Source organism: Cordyceps militaris, assembly GCF_000225605.1.
Source record: "Cordyceps militaris CM01 unplaced genomic scaffold CCM_S00001, whole genome shotgun sequence".
In the NCBI taxonomy this organism is placed as follows: domain Eukaryota; kingdom Fungi; phylum Ascomycota; class Sordariomycetes; order Hypocreales; family Cordycipitaceae; genus Cordyceps; species Cordyceps militaris.
Window position 1 is genome coordinate 3,995,242 of NW_006271969.1, and position 18,985 is coordinate 4,014,226.

Here is an 18,985-nt window from a genome sequence, read left to right on the forward strand (position 1 = left end):
CGGGTTTGGCGGTCGTGGCGGCGGCCGTGGTAGCTTTGGCGGCGGTCGCGGCGGCGGTCGCGGAGGCTCTGGTGGCTTCTCCCGTGGCGGTGGTCGCGGCGGCGGCGGGTTTGGCGGCCGTGGTGGTGGCCGTGGCGGCTCCGGCGGCTTCTCTCGTGGTGGTGGTCGCGGCGGTGGCGGCTTCAGCCGTGGCGGCGGTGGTGGTTTCAGCAGAGGTGGCCGGTAATCGTACGGTCAGGAAAGGAGGGCATTGTTTTGCGAGAGGCCATGATGGATGTACGGAGTGGCTTTAGGAATGGGGCTCAACACGGCGTTTTACGGCTTTGTTTCTTTTATCATTATTCACACGTTTTCCTCGTGTATTATCGTGTTTTGTTTTTACCCGAAAACGCTTTGGATCTAACGTGTCAGATGTAACGTTGACGTTGATTGCGCCTAGAGCGATAAAAAAGCATGATTCCTAGAATGATCTATCTGCACGACAAATATCAAGACACATGTAAGGACATCCGAAACGGGGCAATATCCCCGGTCTTGAACGGGGTATCAGTTTTGTGAAAAGACGATAGGCCAAGAGGCACCAGCAACTAGCTGTCTATGATACAGCTCGCGTTGGCCCAAATAAATGCATTATACTTTTGACATTACTCTGCTGGGCAGATTGTACAATGTCTCCCTCAAGCTCGCGTATGCTGCTCCACAACTCCATTCTCTCCTCTCAGCTCGTGAGCAATCTCAAACAATCGTCATCGTTCATGTCTCGATAACCCAATAGTGAAAACATATAAAAGTCGACACAAAAAACTGTCTAATACATTAAAGTTGGGCTTTGGTCCGCAATGTCCACTCCCAATCTGTGGCCCTACACACAGAAAATTGGAATCTCTCTCAAGGCTTGGGTATGCGGATTGTCTTGCTGGTCATGAGGCAGCCGTGCGCGACAAATAGCAGCACGGCGGGGTGGAACTCGAGGGGTGTGCCCGCGAGGCAGACGCCCCAGGGGACGCTCTCGAGGATCCAGCCGTTGTGCAGCCACCAGGCCATGACGCCGTCGAGGGCGAGTGAGGTCGGGATCGGGGTACCCTCAAAGTACTTGCTGTTGCCCGTCTCGTCCTTGGGCAGGACAGCCACCGTCACATTGAAGCGCGCGAGACGGGTGAGGCCGCAGAGGACGAAAAAGGTGAGGCCGAGCGTGTCGGCAAAGGAGCGGAGGCCAATAGTGAAGGCAACCATGGCGGGGGCGACGCCAAACGAGATCTAGCAGACGGTATTGTGTTAGAGTAATACAGGTGGACAAGGGAAAGCAGGCACGCATACCAGGTCGGCCAGGGAGTCGAGCTCCTGGCCCATGAGACTGCTCTTCTTGCGCCAGCGCGCTACCTTGCCGTCAAAGGCGTCAAAGAAGAAGCCAAAAGGCAAAAAGTAGAGCGCCAGCCAAAGCTGTCCGTGGGCGGCAGGATCGGCACCGAGGCAGTAGCGCAGGGAGGAGAAGATGGACATGACGCCGCAGAAGCCTGTTATTTTGGTCGTCAGCATGTGCTCTTCAGAGCGGCATGTGGGCGGTGACTCGGAAGCCGCAGAGCAGAGGACGAGGAAAGGAGGAGTATACCGTTCATCAGGGTAATGAGATCGGCCAGATGCATGGCGCGGACGAGGGAAAAGTGGCCAACATCAGCCGAGAGAAGCGTCTTTTGCTTGTCGACAGCTAGAGAAGAGAAGGTAGGTTAGCATTTGGCTCGTCCTGCGCCGGGCTGCAAGTAGCTGGAATTCCGCTTCAGTCCGGTCTGCATCGTTTGCGCACTGAAATCGGGGTCAGGGTGGCATACCGGGTTGGTTCGCCACAGTCGCGTCCTTGTCGAGGCCGCCGTTGGCAGCGCCGGCACTTGTTCGCTTCGACATAGTGTAGGCAAGCTTGTTGCTAACTGTGCCTGTGGGGAAGAGCTTGCTTGGCGAGATATAAAAATCGACAAAAGTTCGATGGATAGGAGGTGGAAAAAAGAGGCTGAAATATTTTCCGGAACGAATGATGTTGGCAGATGAAGAAAACGATGCTCAGTTGGGAGTTGCTGAAGTATGGAGATTGAGGTTGAAAGAACCAAGGTCGAGAATTGGTGACATCAACGATGGGAAGGGAAGAAAAAAAGTTGGGGTGGGAGGAGCAGGGAAGCGAGCGAGCTAACATTAAGCTTGGTTGGGCAAGCATGTGGTCATGTGGCTGTGCGCTGTGTGCACAGCGACACCCAACAACAGCTCGGGTGAAACAAATTGTGGCTTTCGTAAAGCCGGGGATGAAGCTCGCACTAATCAGTCAATTACGTATGATGGGGCTTTTCTTCTTCTTTTTTTTGTTTCTTATGCGCCGAAGCTACAGTGAGTGCTCGTTGTGGCGCAGATACAAGTGACGCGCCACAACAGCTGGACTGGTGAGTGGGGGTTGCCCGTTTTGGTCCCATCAGGCTGTGGCTTTTTCTACATGACCAACAACTCGTCGAATGCCAGCGACCAAGCGGCACTAATAAAGTTGCTGGTTTTCCTGGTGTAACAAGAGGGCTACTATCATGACTTTCTACCACGGTACGACTCCTTTGAATTTTTTTCCAGCTTTTTTTTTCGTTTTCACCTACGAAAAGGTTGACCTGCCCAGCGCCATGGATCAAACACAGGCCGCCGACATTCCCCTGAAATACGTCCATTCAAGCATCATTAGCGCCACAAAGGGATTGTTTGTAAATCACTCCATGATTCGAACTGCGGAAAGAGCCTTGACCTTTGCTGTGACATTGGCTCCTCTTGATAAAGTACTGGTTGCGGCTAATCGACAAACCGGAGAGCCCAAAGCTCCAACAAAGCTCGAAATCACAGATACTGACCTGCAAAAAGTGATATTAGCGCCCACAGGACACGAGGTTTATTCCTAAATGGAAGTCGCAGAGAGTCGGGGAACTAGAGACCCCTTTTGAAATGGTATCGTTTTGCTCTCTTTCTACGGCCAGAATACTACGACAACTATAAATTCAAGGTCAGCGAGTGGAAATTTTGGGCAGAGAACGTACGTGTCGTGGAGGGTATTTTGTAGAAGCACGGGGATAAGGTGAAAATCTGTATCTGACTTGTTGGAGCGCACAAAATCACAGGCCCAACCCAGCACATGTACACAATTTTATGCCATGCTTGCCAAACAGCCGGTCAATATTCTTCATTGCAGCTTATACTTTTTGTTTTTTTGAATTACACTAATTCGACCTTGTGGTCCTTCTAGTACCTCGATAAACATTGCAGCTTATACACAAATCTACATTTCGAAATTTGCCAACCCTCAGAGTACCCCCCTACTCATCCCTGGCCGGGTCAAAGCCCGGCACGCCATCCCCCGCCGCTGCCCTCAGCGAATCCGTAAACTCGTCATCCAGCTTCGGCCCGACGCCGCCCTTCCACGCATCCAGCATCTTGTTCTTGAGGTCCTCGCTCGGCCACCTGTTCCACCCGACCAGCGGGGCGCGGAAGAAGTCGCCCCGCGGGTTCTCCGGGTGCGCAATGTCGTCGTCGTTGGCGAACCGGAAGCAGTGCGTGCCCGCGCCGTCCTTGTGGTACACCACCAGCGGGTGCCTGTCCCGCAGCGGGAACTCGTTGCGCGCGTTGTCGTACTTGCCGTGGCAGGACGGCGCCACCCGCACGACGGTGTCGCCGCGCGTGAATACGACGACGTTCTCCCAGTCGTGGCGGTGGCCCCCGAGGAAGCTCCCTGCCACCGCTTGATCCTTTTCCAGATATGCCTCGTACATGCGCCCGCAGATTCCGTTGTTGCAGCGCGTGCGCACGTAGCTGTTGGCGTTGTCGAGTTGGTGAGGATCGCGGCAGTCGCCCTGCGGCGTGCCAGTAGCGCCGTGGCCGGGGTTGGTCTATTACACGCGCGCGTCAGTCACTCGCAATGCCAAACTCGGGGCAAAAAAAAACAGCAAAAAACACACCTTGCCGTCCTTGTTGATAGCAGACGTCTGGTAACATCCGTCGCTGTCAAAGTCAAGCAGCGGCTGGAAGTCAATGTCAGCCTGGTCCGCGCTCTCATCGAGCGCGCCAATGACGTCCCGCTTGGCCTCAACCATGGGACTGGCGCTGGCGACAGCCAGCATGCCAGAAAGGGCGAAAAGAGTAGCCTTCATCTTGAAAGTAAAAGTCTAGATTGTAAGATATGCAAGAGTAAAAAGTAAAGGGGAGTTGTGTCGATGTTGCCTCTTCCTGTCCAGACGGGGTTTCACCAGCCGTATTTGTAGTTTTATCTTTCTCTCTCTCATGCCCGGCTCCCTCTGATGCACATCACCAAGCTATCGCACCTTTCCGTCTCCATCATATCAAAACCTGCCAGGGATTCAGCGTCGCGATGTGCCAATCCCCAACACTGCCCGGAGGAACGTGCGTGGAGTGTAAGCGCTAGTTGCTCCGTGAGACTGGGGGGACGGGGGCATGACGTCCCCGTTTCTCGGCTGTGTTAAATTTATGCTTGTTCTATAGACAGAAATGTTTGATGTATCGCCCGATCTGCCTTGTCATGGAGTGGTCGGCGCAAAGTCTTGCTCTAGTGTCACGGCTTGGCACCATCACGGTGTAAGCTGACAACTTGGTCTGCCGCTCTTTTACCAGCAATGGAACAGGCTACTCGAGTCAACGACCTCAACTCCAAGAGTCCGCAACTGCCGGACCATTGCCCTACACGCTCTCTTGGTCCGTTTCTTGTCGGATAGATGGCATGCAAGCCAGCGATTTGTGCAAAAAATAGGCCCCGATGGAGAGCACCATGGTGGGCCAATCCGCCGAGCCTGTTTCTAAACTTACCCGTCGATCGTCCAGCTTACACGAATTCCCTTTTTATTTCCTGATTCAAATCCTTGGCAGGCCATTCCGTTGACAAATCAGAAAAAAATCAAGACGCATCAACGATGCCAAGGATGGATAGAAAGCTAGACACGACAAGTTCACATCACCTGGCATGATTGATACACATGAAGACAGATTAATCTGTTCAGCCCAAACCTCACATTTCCCCTTACAATTTACCCCCTTTTTTTTTTCCCCTCTACCGAAACACACCCAATGAGCGCCAGCCCTGACACCACCAGTCAACCTTGCGACAGCCAACCCACAGCCGCGGCGCTTACACGGCAGTTAGGGAAGTACAGATACGGACGCGCTACTCCAACTCAGATCAAGGTTTGTAGATAGCGCCCAAATGTTCCGTGCCAACCTCACTGTCAAGGACGTCCTCCGCGCGGGCATGCCCAACACGGAACCCCGCCGGAAACAAGGACGACGATGCCTAGTTCATGTTGGTCAGCCGTCAATGGTTGAGGTCCATAAAGGTACGAGTTTCTCAGTCTAGACACTGCATCCGCAGTATCTGACTACCCACCTCGCCTTGAAATGAATTGTGCTTCTCGCCCTCGCCAGACAGCATTGCACATCATTGCGTCTTACAATTGCACTTTGAAACGTCATCGTCACTGTCATGTCTCCCCGTTTATTGAAACGCCAAGTTGACGCAAACTCGATACAAATACTCGATATATAAACTGTATAGCCAGACTAGAGCGTATATTATAGTCAAATCGATCTATGTACAGGTGAGCACCCATCACCATTTAACATCCGCTGCGGCTCTTGCAGAGACCGTCACCTTACTTTCCTAATCGTATATTATCATTACTTTTTAATGTTTGCTTCCCAGGTTTAAACATGCGCCATTTGACTGGAAACGCTCATGTATAATGTGCTAAAAATCGTTGCTGCATTGTGCTTTTGAAATGCATTCCATTTAGCTGCTTTTGAAGGATTCAATCATCGCGTGACCACTGCAGAGATGCTGTCGAGCTGAGATCTGTGGGTGCCTGACACTCCGCAGATCGTGTACCCTCTTGGGGGAAGGATAGTGTGGCTGTCGTCTGTTAACATGACATACCCATCTTTTTGTGGTTAACATACCTTGATCCGCCATACGGATTGCCAAATATGCGGGATTTATGGCCCAGACTTGTCAAAAGCTGGATGCCATGTATCCTTGGTCCTCCCTTGACTGTGAAGCCACTCAAGTACTCGCCTCGTCGCAGATCTAGTCATGTTAGCACACAGTCATCCCCATGCCGACAGTTTTCTTACCAAAGTCGTAGGTATCGCCCCCGACCTTTCCTGCGCGGGTGCCGAATAGCTGGGTGTCGTCGTTGTCGTACACAAACTCGAGTCCGTAAATGACGTCGGCATCATGGTAGACGTTCATTCGTACCATGACTCTTTCCGACTGAGCCGAGCTAAATAACAGATCCTCCGGATCTGTGTTTGGAGGCTGGACAGTTCCAATCTGACAGCTTCGGAAACCCTGTTTCGAGCCTTTAATCTTGACTGCCTGGGCCTTGGATATGAACTGTTTGACATTGTCGATTTCCAGAGAATTGCCGCCGTGAGACTTGATGGAAAGTCGGACGGGGCCTTTCCGCATTGTTTCTGGCAGTCGTGTTATGATATCTTGCTCTGATAGAGAAATTTGGCGGTGTGTTGTGGTGCTGTCCAGGGGAAATTCCATCCAAGAACGGCAAACTTGATCACCTTCGCCATAAATCTCTATAAACGAGATGCCAGACGGAGCGATGGCCAACAGAGTTCCATTCTCAACGGCGTACGCCTGGACACTGGCGTCAGACCGAGCAGGTGGGTCGCGTGGGATTCGAAAGGCAGGATGGGCACGGAATCGAAGACAATCCAGCCTGTGCCACGCACACTCGTCTCCTTGTAGCGCCAAACCTCCTTTCGCTTTTGTTCTCGTCGAGTACGCTTCGCGGGTAACAAATGTACGGCTGAAGACGACATAATCTTTCAGCATGACACCTGTTTCTTGGCGTGGACAACCAAACAGACGGCCAACTTGTTGCAAGTGCGCACCAATACCGGCATTGGCAGCTTCCCACGAACTACCCGCCTCGCTGCATTGATTCTTGATATATTGTGTGTCGGTTGGGGTGCAGTCGGTAAACGATGGTACAATTTCCTCCAGGCTCGAGGGATAATGCTGCAGATGTTGGGAGCCTAATAATGCTATATTGGTTGCGTTGGGGTTGCTTGCTGATGCCAGATCAGCCGGGTCGTTGTTGGAAGCGAGGCCCCAATCGGTATCGAGGAGCATGGCGGCTACGTAGTTTTTTTGGCCGGGGAGTGGTTGAAAGTAGGCGCTGACAGCACTTGTCACGACCGCATGCATGATCTCCCTGCTGGCCATTGTCGTTTTCTGAGAGTCGGCCAGTTGTTGCAGCTCGGCAACCGTCTTGTCGCTACGTATAACGTGCACTCTGGCCTCGGATCGCATGTTGCCAGTTTCGCGATCGCGGTAATTCGTAGAGCCTGTCGTCCACTCCTCTTCGAATCGAAATGTCCTGCGTCCCATTTTGTTGCGCCACATTTGCTCGGCAGTAAATGCTTGCCAGAGATATGCAGCCATTCTGTATTTGCGAATGGCGGTTTCCAGGCCGTTGCCTTCTCTTTCAGCGCGCGTGGGGGCAGCGGAATATGTAGCGGGAGAATCTTTGGCGAGCACAATGGCAAGCTGCAGTGGCGGAGAACTCATTGAGGGAATCATGTGAATAGTGAGGTGAGAGGAGTGAATTGGGTTGGAAGAGCTACTGTTGGCCAGTTTGGGGGAGGCGAAGTCGAAGCGGAGCTTATTGGGGCCGGGGTTGAGGTAGGCCATGGCCTTGAAGTGAGAATCGCAGACGGGCCAGCTTGTGGCAGGCATGTCGTCGTCTAGTCTGCTGAGCGTTATTGTGCCGTCCATGGGGGTTGTGGTGGTGCTGGGTTCGCCAATGGTGCCGTGGAGGAGAATTGTCTTTTGATAGACCTAGGGAGAGGTTAGCATGAGATGGGAGCAACGGGCGGTGCTCTGCCAGGGCGGCAAGGCGCATTGGTGATGGTTCGGCCGCGGAGACTGGGGGAAGGTATACTTGCCCATGAGTTTTCATTAAGATTGTGAACACGCGGGGCATATTTAGACAGGGGGGTGTTTGACTTTCCACCAAGAGTCGGGGAACCCAGACCGGAGATGCCGGGAACGCTCTGGGTACTGAGTCTGCTGGAATTGCCTCCATTGGCGGGTAGAGCTAGGCGCGAGGACGTCTGAGTGAGCTGTTCGCCGCTGTCCTTGAGCTGGAGGTTGAGAGCAGGATCGGAATTGTGGGCAATGGAAGGCGGGGTGACGGAACCGCTGGAAGCGGCAGTACCATGGCTCACGGCGCCCTCACTAGATGTGTCGGTGGAAGCTTCGGTACGGAAACTAGCCTTGGACCGGCGGCGTAGCTCCTTGAGAAATCTGGGGGCCATGGCGAGAGATGACGAGACGTTGATGTTGGAGCTAGACGGACAGGTCGGGGCGTCGAGGCGTCGGGGCCGTTCAAGAGGCCAGAGGCCAAGGGGGGCGCGGCCTTGGGGGAAATGAGGGAGAAGTCAGGCGAGTAAGAGAAGACAGAGGCAGCAGAGAAGCGATTGAGTGGTAGTTTAGCGACGAGGTTGGTGGAGAGAAGCCTCGTATGGGCTCTCTTGGCCAGAAACGCGCGTCAGAGGCAGGGAAGTATGATGCGCAAGCAAGAGTGGGTTGGGGGAAGGAAGCTGTCTGCTTGGTGGACTCGAAGATGAGGCGGGAGAATAAAGGGAATTGGACCAAAGGAAGGCGCAATTCTATAAAGAAGTGGTAATAAAAGAGCAATGGTGGGAAGCTGCAGTCAGAAGCGAGAGACAACGAGGCAGGCGAAGGGAAATGGATCAGGTCGCAGTAGGCTGTATTGGTAGCGCTGCGAACTACCTAGGTAGGTAGGTGGGCAGCTTTGGTGGACGAGGTCAGGCAGGTCCGGTAGACCGATTCAGTACCTAAGCAGGTGCAGTGACGACGGAGTGGCAGAGAGCAAAACGACAGTGGCGGAACAAATGAGAGATGATGCGACAATGAAACAATGAAACAAGGAAGAGTAGGTAGGTAGGTAGGAAAAGAACGGGAATGAAGTGGCGAGTGATAGCAATAGTCAGAATGGAACGTAGTCGGATTTTTCTTGGTGCTGATCCATGCTTGCGTTCGTGTCCCTGCTACGGGCGGCTCGGCGTGACGTGCATGAGGCGGCGGTACGAATATAGGTTGCAGATTGACAGGCCAGTCAGCGGCAGGTACGATATTACAGGTGGTATTGAGTTAGCAAGAAGCTTGGTGGTTTTTTTTTTTTCTTGTCTGCAAGACGACGTGGACCAATTACCCAGTTTGCAACTTTGCAAGTCCTAGCAAAGCACAATACAGCTGAGTTGTGTGCAGATTGGCATCTGTGGGTGTGCTGGCAGCCATTTCAATAGGCCATGTTCGGTGGACATGGCGCGGGAAAACCCACTGTGGAAGCGGAGCCACAATCGCAAGCGACTACCTCTACTAACAAGGTAACTAGCACAGGTAGTTACCTACCTAGGTAGGTACATAGGTAGGTAGTTACGCTGTATCCGTACCAACACCTCACTAGTCTACCTGAAATCGGTGACCATGAATGACGTTGCATCTACCATGTTTGCCCGCAAACGTTTTGCTTCATTTTGATGTCTTGAGGCGCATTCTGGTAGAGCCACCATGCGAAACGTGCTCTTTGGTCTTTGCTACGCCTCACCTCTGCTCGTCGCACTATTTCCCCCCAGCCACACTTGCACTTCACCACTTCACCTTCACCTGGTGTACCTCCAAGGTTTCGTGCGCAACGCATAATATGTGGTGCGACTAGGTATGAGGTAGTTATCAGATAGCTAAAAACCACTAACTGAAAACCTAACTACAACAATCTTTTGGTCCTAGACCGAGCGCAAACTAATACAAATTATTACCCACCGCCTACCAGGTTTCCATTGTGCTACGGATATATATTTACACAGATAACTAGAGCGCCACCTTTTTGCTGTTTACGTACAACGGCCACCACCACATCGCCGATGACCACCATCCTCGCCATGTTCCGCATTGATCCAGTTCTTGGTTCGCCATTTCTTCCCTGCTGACGCCACTCTTTAACCCAATGTACTCCAAATCAAGCCACAACGTGCGCATCGATGCTTGGTTCCAGCCATTTCAAGTTTGCCAGCATTCTCACGCTGGCAAGCTGCCAATATAGTTTTGCCTATCAAGTGTTATTATTAAGATCCATGGCCGTATTAATTCCCTCTCGTATTGCTAGTTATTGCACATACTCCGTAGTCCAAGCACCGTATTTGCTGCAGAGAGAATCCTTTTTGCCTGTCCGCCGCACACCACCCATTTCGCCTCCCACATCGGCCAACCATGCGAGACTCCACACGTTGCATGGCAACTTGGCAGCGTCGATCTACAACACCACTGTCACCAGACGGTTGGACTAGTTAGTTGTGCAACTGACCGACAAACACCCGCACACCCTAAACACTGCGCTTGCTTCGGGGGCATATGTATGCCTCTTGAATTACTCAATCTCCAGTTTCCTCACACAAACACACAAACACGCCGCTGTCAAACAGCGGCAATGTCGCCTACCCTGGAGTGTCAATTGGACTTTGCTGCTGCGATGATGTGCTTCTCGGTGCTCCCTCAATAGGTCAGAGACATGTATTGTGCGGTGCTACCTTGGTCTCGGATCTACAGACATGTTTTAACGGCCGTACTTTCGCGGGGCATCTCGTACCAGTCACGGGTAGTTACGGCTGTCATTGCTCGACAAACCCTTGACACTTGAAAACGACGGTCCGCGAGTGGTCTAAGGAGCATGTAACTACAATGTCGACCCGACACAGTCGCCAGCATACCGCTACAACCTGCAAGTCGAGGCATTCGCCCGACGAGGTTAAACTACATTCCTCCGGGCATTGTCTCATCAACGAGCGAATGTGTCCGGTCGAAGCCAACTAGCGGCGACGGGAGCCTATCCAGTGAAGGGAGGGCGAGGACGAAGAAAGATTAAAGGGCAAGTCAAGCGGAAACCGATGCCACAAAGGGTTGAAAATTACCGCTTTATCAACATTAATCTGCACTGTGCTCGCTCATGTTGGCCTGAAATTGCCTCTCTATCATGAGCCTCAGGCCACCGCCACAGCAGCCACCTAGCCCCGCTGACGAGATGCATCTGCGTATTAATAGTTCCAGGCACAAAGATGGAAAGATGGATGCAACCAGGGGCGTAACGCCAGAGCCTGCCCCAACTTACCACACCACCCTTGGATACTTGAGGGGAAGCCGAGATGGTTTTGAACAGGAATGTATTTGCGGAAAAGCCGGGGAATCGGGCTGCCCAACCATGCCAGTTGTTCGTCGGCCGAGGAATAGGTGCACCGGAAAGAGATTCAGAAGGATTGATTGAGAGACAGCGACAGCAAGAAACCAGTCACCCACAGACTCCCATACCGACTTCTGGGCACAGGAGGAGGGCTGACGGGTAGCTGAAGCGACGGGCGTAAGAAATGTTACCGCGACCGATCCCATGTTGGTTGCTGTGCTGACTGCTGCGCCTGTGTGTGCCCTGCATTTACCCGAACCCATGCTTATAAAACAGCAGGCACAAGTTGTGACAAAGTGAGCAGGCTGAGGCCGAGGTCCGTGTTGCTGCCCAAGGTGTCACGACGGCATATTGCAATACCGAGCGGATTGGATATTGGATGGTACCTTGCATGGCTGCTTTGGACAGCGTGAGTGGAGGTAAGAAGCGGAAAGGAGGAGAGTAAAATTGGTAGATAGACCGCTCCGGACGTCTGCCATCTTGCACAACGCCGTGTTCCTCGACAGGCAGAGACGATCGGGTGGACCTATCCGTAGACTTGATTTGATTGAAATATATTTTCTTTGTCTGCAGCCGGGCCGGACCAAGCAGGACGCTCAGGCATACGGGACCTGCGGCAAGGGCGCAGCTGTACTTAAATTCTACATGGTACCGTACTTTAGTCCAGTAATAGGCCCAAAGTTGTATATTACAGTACCTCGCGAGGCCAGCCACTGAGGCCACTGTAGTAAACGCCCACCAATGCCACCAATGGGCAACGGCGCCGCCGCTGGCTGACCTGCCTACGCCCAGAACCCACCTGTAGCCCACTAATAGAGGGTAGGTCAGGTAACCACTTCTACTCCTCCTTCCCTCACTCGCCCTGGCCAAGCTGCACCACTTTTGCCCTTCCTTTCACTCCCGCCAGACCGACCACATCCTAACCACCGCCCTCAAAATCTCGTCAACGTCTGCACGACTTCACCAAGAACAGTCTTTCAGCATTGGCTACAATCTCCGAGTATACCATCATGTCGTCGCCCTGGAAGAAGCAACCCGAGGAAGTGGTCGACTCCGTTTTGAAAAGGGCTGAAGTTAGCAAGGTGAGTGAAGGGATGCACGATGGCATTTTTCTACCCCCCGGCTACGACGGCGCACACTGCCCGCACCACGTCGCAACAACCACAAAGAGCCAAGAGACTCTGGGCTAACAGGAAGTTTTGTTCCTTTCTAGATTGCTCGCCGTTTGCAAAACCGTCTCGCTCTCGCTCAGTTCAAGACCAAGCATGGGTGGGAAGACCTAACCCTCGATACCATCGAGCCCAAGATGGAGGAAGAGATTCGTCGCAAGAAGCTCTACGAGGGCGACGTCCTCTCCGACTCGTCGTCCAGCACCTCCGAACTCCCATATCCGAACAAAGCACTCATGAGCTCCCCCCTCAAGGCGCCCATATTTTCCGATGCCATTGGGTCCAGCAACGGAAGCTCGGGCCACCGAAAGCGCACATACATCGCATCCTTTGACAATGTCTCGTCCAGCCCGAGCAAGCGCTTCCGCGCCTCGCCTACGCTTCACAAGTCGTTTCAGGGCTACAGTTCTTGGAAGGATGCCCACCAGCTCGCCCAGTCGTCGCCCATTAAGCCCCGCCGACAGCAGCACTTTACCACCTCGGCCGGTCCCGACGTGTCCTTTTTCCGCCAGCGCCGCATGCCCAACGAGCTCGCTTCGCCCAACTTTGCGGCCGCATCCGACGATGATGAGGACCTCTTGCCTGCCCACTCGTTCAACCTCAACAATCTGAGGTCGTCGCCGCCGCGCACTCCGCCCATGCAGAACCGGGCCCTCCCCAACAAGCGCAGAGGACACAGCAGCCCAGCGGCCAACGGCAAGACGGGCGAAGAGGGCGCCGATTTGCTCCTCTACCTCGCCGCCTCCCCCTCGCCTGCTGTCAAGGCGGGCCGGGGCCGCATGGAACGTCTGACTACCCCACCGCCCAAGAGCAACAAGCTCGACCTGCCGTCGTCGATGATGATGACACCTGGCGGCGGCAACCTCTTCCCCAACACCCCCAGTCAAAATTTTGACTTTGCCGATTTTGTCAACATCACCCCAAGCCCGGCACAGAAGCAGTGGCGGACTCCGGGTCCCACGAGCACGTCCCGCACGCCGATGAGCATTGCCAGGAGACGACTGACCTTTGACGACCCCATTGCCTAGGATAGGTCGTATGCCCACACTCACTACTATATCTCTTATTTGTACATGATACCACGGCCGTACAAAGTGCTCCTACGCATTTTCATGTTTTCCTTTTGCATTTTGTAACTCACCGAGTGTCGGACCATTTGATTTGTTTTACCACAACGTTGTTTCTACAGAGACTTTGCCAGCTGGGTTGGTTTTTATATGTTTTGTTTCACGGGAGGAGCTTGGTTGGGAGTCTTTTGTTTTCCAGTACTATGAACAGGCGCATCTAGGATGCGACAGTGTATTATTTAGTTTACTCTACAGCTGGTGTTCTTCTTCTGTGTCTTGCTCATGGAAGCATTGGGAGTGGGGGGGTTTTAGGATTAGATGTTAGTTCTCACCGTTTGTGTGTGTGTGTTTGGACAGGAACAAGAAAATCTAGATTCAATGCTAATTCATTCCATCGTATGTCTTTCTCCCTCTATGGTCAAGTTTTTGTTTCCATGATTCATGATATGGTTTCTGAGCCATCCTGCTCGACTGGAGGGAGGTCCAAAGCCACTAATAAAGTCTAGTCCCCGGATCATGCAACTGCTCTGCGGGCACTTTAAATCCGTCCCCCCCCCCGTACCTAGCATTCCAGCCAACATGGGAAAAAAAAAGAAAGGGCAGTGGGAAATCGACAAATTGCTTGCTCGCTCTCCATCTTGAAGATTGACCCAACGATGGACCTCTTATGACGGTGCGAGAAAGAAAATAAAAATTGGTGGACGCGGATCATCGAAACACGACTTCTGACAAGAAAAGCGCGTAAAACCGTGCTCATCTCGCGTCGTCACGCGTCTGATTGGTCCAGGTTTGCCCCAAAGGGGGCCTCGAGTTTTTTGAGAACCCGCTTTTTTTGGTGATGTCATTTCGGCAACACTTTTTATGCAAGCACTTTAAGAGTATAATACATGGCCAGTTGTGCTTGGATGAATTTGTGCCTGTAAATTCTTTGTATTTTTTATCTAGTAAAAGGACAATGAAGAAGCAAGGTCGTTGATCAAGAGGGTATATAATTGTAGTTTTGCAGCGACCTCGACTCCTTCTGCCGCCTGCACCTGCGGGCTGATTGCTAATTGTCACGACAACCGAGGGCTTGGCTTGCTTGGTGGGTGCCGCCTTATTTCGAGAGTGATGTTTCTATTATTATCCATGCACAGAATTGACCGACTCCACTGAGGCTTCTTCAACTTGCAAAACAGAAAGCCATTTTCAATTAACAAACGCCGATTAACTGCTGTAATAAAAGCTGTCAAAACTGCTCCTTTAGCAGCCCACCCCTCCTCCTTCCCTTCTAGCGCTCTAAAAAAAAAACGAAATACAAGGGCCGACTTTCAAAGTACAGAGACTAAACTAGATAAAGATTGGAATGCTGACGATGGGGTATTAGAAGAGACTGACTAAATGGTAAGATTTCGTAATATGCCAATTGCCACGCCGGGCCGTCATGATGGTATCAAAAAAGATGGTATATAGAAAAGAGAGACAAGATGGCCCGCATTATGCATCATGATGATGTGTCTTCATCCATAGGACGAGAAAGAAACGAATGAAAAATTTCGCGCTGCCACCTGCTTTCGTTCGAGGCAGCGCAAGCGAACGCAACGCAACAAAAATCAACAACTTCTGATAAGAACTAGCACACTCTAGCTGCCTTACATGGCCTGACCAACGCCGACATAGCCCCTTGGCCCCAGCGGCAGCGTCGGACTGTCCGAGGCCCCCGGCCGCCCACCACCGCCGGGGGCCGCATGTTCTGCCGTCCAGGCGGTGCTGCTCACGCCACTTGTGTACCGGGAGCTGGAGCTCGTGCCGGCGCTGTACACGGAACTCGCTCGGGCATCACCGCTCCTCTGTGAGCTGGACGATGACGACAACATGCGCGTGTCGAGCTCCAGGTCGAATGGATCGGAGCGGAACTTGGTGCGCCGCTCGTCAAAAGGATCTTGGGTGAGCGACGACGTGCGCCGCGAAGCGGCCGGACGCTGCTGTTGCGGCTGCGATGGCGGACGCCCACGCTGGTCACTGATGGAGTGTGCGCGGGAGCGTTGGCCGGCGCCCGCAGCCCCGATGGAGGGAGCGTTGGATGGGTGTCTGCTGTGTAGCATCGCGCCGGCGGGCTGTTTTAAGATGCCACGAAGCTGTTGCTGGTGTGGCGTGAGGATGGGGGCGGTCCGCTGCGCCTCGGTGCTGTGCGTGTCGGAGAAGGGATTTTCGTCGAGCAAGTTCGTCGAGGGCTGCTTCTCGCCGTGCTCGGGCGGGATGGCCGGCGCCCCGTCATGGTTGACGCCGTGTGAGGTCCACCACCCGTGCAGCGGGTGCCGGGCTGCTCTCGTCGAAGCCTGCCGTCCAGCGGCAAACGGCCCCTCGGCGGCGTCGGCGGGCTGGTGTCCTGGACTAGTAAGCGGTGTAAGCGGCCGGCCCAGTTCCTTCTTCTTGTTCGCGCGACGGCGCCACATCCAGATGAGGAGGGCAAGGATGGCGAGGGCGGCGGCGCCACCGACGGCGGCGCCAATGATCATGCCCATGGGCGGGCCGGAGCCGCCATGGTTGGTCTGCAGCTGCAGGTTGCTGCCGGGAGGGGTTTTGGTCGGCGCGGCACTGCCGACGCTGTTGGTGACGGTGGGTGCGGCAATATCGGATGCAGGACCGCTGGATGCAGGGTTGTCAGAGGTTACCGAGGTGGTCACGGCGATGCGGGATGGGGCAGAGGAGATGTCCGTCGTAAGAGTGCTTGGTGCGGAGGAGAGGTCGGCAGGGTCAGATGCGCCGCCCGGGTTGAGGATCTCGGACGGGAGAGCCTTGTCCTGGCCAGAAGACTGAGTGGGTGCCAAGGCGCCGGCCGGTGGCTCACCCGAGTCTTCATCTTCCTCGGCGGGGTTGGCGGACTCTGGCTGGGCGACTGGCTGAGCGGCCGCCTCGCCTGCCGGGGGATTGCGAACCGGAGGTGAGGTGGTGGAGGGCGCGGCTTCGACTTCGATGGGTTTAGAGAAGCCCGGAGGGTTCGCCGCCGCGAGACCGGGAAGCTGGAGACTCGGATCGTGTGCGGGCTGTCCCTGCTGTCCCTTGGGTTTCGGAGGCACCGGCGCTGCTTCGGGGAGTGTTGAGTTTGCGACTGGACTGGATGACTCCTGGGCGGCGGGGGGCAAAGATTTCTCCAGCGTGTCTGGGTTTTTGACCGACTCAGAAGGCTTGGAAGGCGGAGATGTGGGAGTATGTGCGGACGCAGGAGACGCAGGATGTAACGTCGATGGCGAGACGGTTTGGTTTGTCGATAAAGTGTGATGGGACATGCTGGTAGAATGCGACATGGCGGGAGCATCTGGGGTGGGTGAAGCATTGGCGGAACCCGGTAGCAACTGAGACGAGCTCGTCAGCTTGGAGACTTGACCGCATTTTTGCTTGATTGCGATGTTGTGTATCGTGGTGCCGTTTGGCTGGAGTGAGGATGGTTTGAGGACGGTCGTGGCGCTTACAGGTGAACGACCGCATGGTGTCGGCTGGGTTTGGTTTTGGCCCTGCCGCACGTCGCCGGCCATGTTGATGTTGCGGGGATGCGTCTCTTCCCTCCGCCAGAGATGCATTCGGGCTATTCTCTCTTGTTGCTGGCTTAGGCCCGATCTGGGCCGGTGGTGAGTGTCATGCAAAGGAAGGCAATGCAGTCGGTTACAAGTATTGCTTGGTGCAACAGCGAGGCCGTCGATGAAGGAGCCTCGTGAGGTTCAAGGAAACAATAAAGAAAAGAAGATGAATGGAGAAAAAAGACCACAAGAAGAAGGAAAAGTGAGGGGAAACAAAAAGTCAGGCCTTGGAATCACTTGGCGGAATCTGAATCCTAGTTTGACGGCGCTGACACACTATGCGAGTGGCATCGTGGGTGTGGGTGGGTGACTCGAGGCGTGGAGGAGGAGTTGGAGGACGGGGGTGACGGGGTGACGGGGTGACGGGGTGACAGGTACGGAAAGACGGGTTTTTTTGACAAGCTGCCATTCTTGGAACAGAATACGGTGGTGCAGACTGAGACTGAGGAAAGGGGGCGATGGAGGATTGAAGAGAGCCGGAGGAGCAGGAGAAACAGACGGAGATGGAAGCAGGTCGGGCGGGCTGGATGAGGCGAGACGGCGACACATTTTGGGAAGGTGCGGCCGGCCCCGGTAGTCCTGCTACACTTGTGAAGCACGCCGCATCTTGGAGCCCCGGACCGTGCGGCGGGTAGGCAGGCTAGTAGGCAGGCAGGCAGGCAGGCATGTGGGTGTATATTGGATGAGAATAGAAATCATGGATAAATTATTTTCTACTGGAACAGGGACCAAGGACTAGGCGCATCGTGGTCTGTGAAACGATGGGCAAGTTGAGCACTGCGGCAAGAGACGCGCAGGAGGGCCACATAATGGATAATGGATGATGGCGTGGAGAGCATAACTACATATACAGTATGTACAGTAACTAGGGCATGTGTAGATTGGAGATGGACAATACCACACAGTCTGGGTTTGCCGTTTGTAAAAGTGTATGCGTTTCATCAGCTTGTGAAATGGAACAACGCTATCCGTACTGCCTTGATCAACATCTTTGGAATCACAACAGAAGAATTAAGAAAGAGATACGAAAAGAGAAACAGAACCGGAAGCAGACAGAGATGCGAGATGCGCATGGCGTTTTAGAGTCGGGTGTTTTCTTGCCTGGTTGATCGGCGGTTACGCAGGACACGACAGGCGGCGGAGCGTTTCATGGGTGACGTTTACGTGGTCGTCTTGAAACACGAATGCTGGTCGCAGAGAGGGAGTGGGGGAAAACGGGTTCAAAGATGAAGAACAAGTCGGGCGATTTGTACAATTCGTTCTTGGTCATATATTTATCTATATATATATTCGTGTATCTATCATTTCGATGTAATCTGATGTTGACAACCAGGTACCCAGTAGTACATTAGTACAGTACTAGTGGCAGCTCAAACGGGTGACGTGGTTGGTGGTTGGCACTAAGACGCAGTGTGCGGCCCCTGAAACGCCGAAACGGCCCCTGAAGCAAACCCCCCACCAACCATTGTCAGCGTCGTCAAGGTGGTGTGGTCCCTGTAAATGGTACCTACCTCCTACTAACTTGCCTAGGTAGGTACCTACCGTACTACCTGTAGGTAGGTACCTCCTACTGCAAAGACCTCATCAGTCTCTCCTCTCCCAGCAACAGAGAAGCAGCCACACAGTGTCCATCACTTCAATGCCTTCAATGCCACCCAGCAGAGCCTCATAATCACCGCATGCTGCCTGACTGCCTGACTGCCTGACTGCCTGACTCTCCTCGCTCCGTTGCTGGCATGCTCGCGTGAGCACCAGACTGCCCGTCTATATTGCTAGTTATTCGTTAATTCTATCCGTATTATTTTATATCCGTCTTTGCTGCTATTCTTAGCCATCACCCTGCCTACCTACCTACCTACGTAGGTAGGCAAGTACGGAGTATTACCGTCCACTCCATC

General features: G+C 53.6%; 7 protein-coding genes across 7 annotated transcripts; 1 reads left to right on the top strand and 6 right to left on the bottom strand.

The window, feature by feature from the left end:
- Nucleotides 1-888: 888 nt before the first annotated feature.
- On the bottom strand, nt 889-1,899 carry CCM_01247 (phosphatidylserine synthase; the record flags this gene model as incomplete). The annotated part of the gene is made up of 4 exons (XM_006666403.1): nt 889-1,257; nt 1,318-1,514; nt 1,568-1,705; nt 1,827-1,899. The coding sequence occupies 4 exons, from the start codon at nt 1,897-1,899 to the stop codon at nt 889-891; spliced, it is 777 nt and encodes a 258-aa protein (XP_006666466.1).
- A 1,430-nt stretch (nt 1,900-3,329) lies between these two features.
- Nucleotides 3,330-4,160, bottom strand: CCM_01248 (necrosis-inducing protein; the record flags this gene model as incomplete). Its single annotated transcript, XM_006666404.1, has 2 exons — nt 3,330-3,899; nt 3,969-4,160. The coding sequence occupies 2 exons, from the start codon at nt 4,158-4,160 to the stop codon at nt 3,330-3,332; spliced, it is 762 nt and encodes a 253-aa protein (XP_006666467.1).
- A 1,040-nt stretch (nt 4,161-5,200) lies between these two features.
- CCM_01249 (uncharacterized protein) lies at nt 5,201-5,449 on the bottom strand (the record flags this gene model as incomplete). The annotated part of the gene is made up of 2 exons (XM_006666405.1): nt 5,201-5,311; nt 5,405-5,449. 2 exons carry the CDS (start codon nt 5,447-5,449, stop codon nt 5,201-5,203), a joined length of 156 nt encoding a protein of 51 aa, XP_006666468.1.
- Nucleotides 5,450-5,829: 380 nt separating this feature from the next.
- CCM_01250 (Mannose-binding lectin) lies at nt 5,830-8,352 on the bottom strand (the record flags this gene model as incomplete). The annotated part of the gene is made up of 4 exons (XM_006666406.1): nt 5,830-5,926; nt 5,974-6,100; nt 6,148-7,873; nt 8,008-8,352. 4 exons carry the CDS (start codon nt 8,350-8,352, stop codon nt 5,830-5,832), a joined length of 2,295 nt encoding a protein of 764 aa, XP_006666469.1.
- A 1,211-nt stretch (nt 8,353-9,563) lies between these two features.
- On the bottom strand, nt 9,564-10,888 carry CCM_01251 (uncharacterized protein; the record flags this gene model as incomplete). The annotated part of the gene is made up of 7 exons (XM_006666407.1): nt 9,564-9,775; nt 9,963-10,057; nt 10,240-10,373; nt 10,425-10,481; nt 10,522-10,554; nt 10,679-10,829; nt 10,875-10,888. The coding sequence occupies 7 exons, from the start codon at nt 10,886-10,888 to the stop codon at nt 9,564-9,566; spliced, it is 696 nt and encodes a 231-aa protein (XP_006666470.1).
- Nucleotides 10,889-11,259: 371 nt separating this feature from the next.
- CCM_01252 (cyclin-dependent kinase) lies at nt 11,260-13,491 on the top strand (the record flags this gene model as incomplete). Its single annotated transcript, XM_006666408.1, has 7 exons — nt 11,260-11,453; nt 11,592-11,703; nt 11,868-11,942; nt 11,989-12,021; nt 12,123-12,242; nt 12,263-12,376; nt 12,508-13,491. 7 exons carry the CDS (start codon nt 11,260-11,262, stop codon nt 13,489-13,491), a joined length of 1,632 nt encoding a protein of 543 aa, XP_006666471.1.
- Nucleotides 13,492-15,161: 1,670 nt separating this feature from the next.
- On the bottom strand, nt 15,162-17,045 carry CCM_01253 (uncharacterized protein; the record flags this gene model as incomplete). The annotated part of the gene is made up of 1 exon (XM_006666409.1): nt 15,162-17,045. One exon carries the CDS (start codon nt 17,043-17,045, stop codon nt 15,162-15,164), a length of 1,884 nt encoding a protein of 627 aa, XP_006666472.1.
- Nucleotides 17,046-18,985: the final 1,940 nt, after the last annotated feature.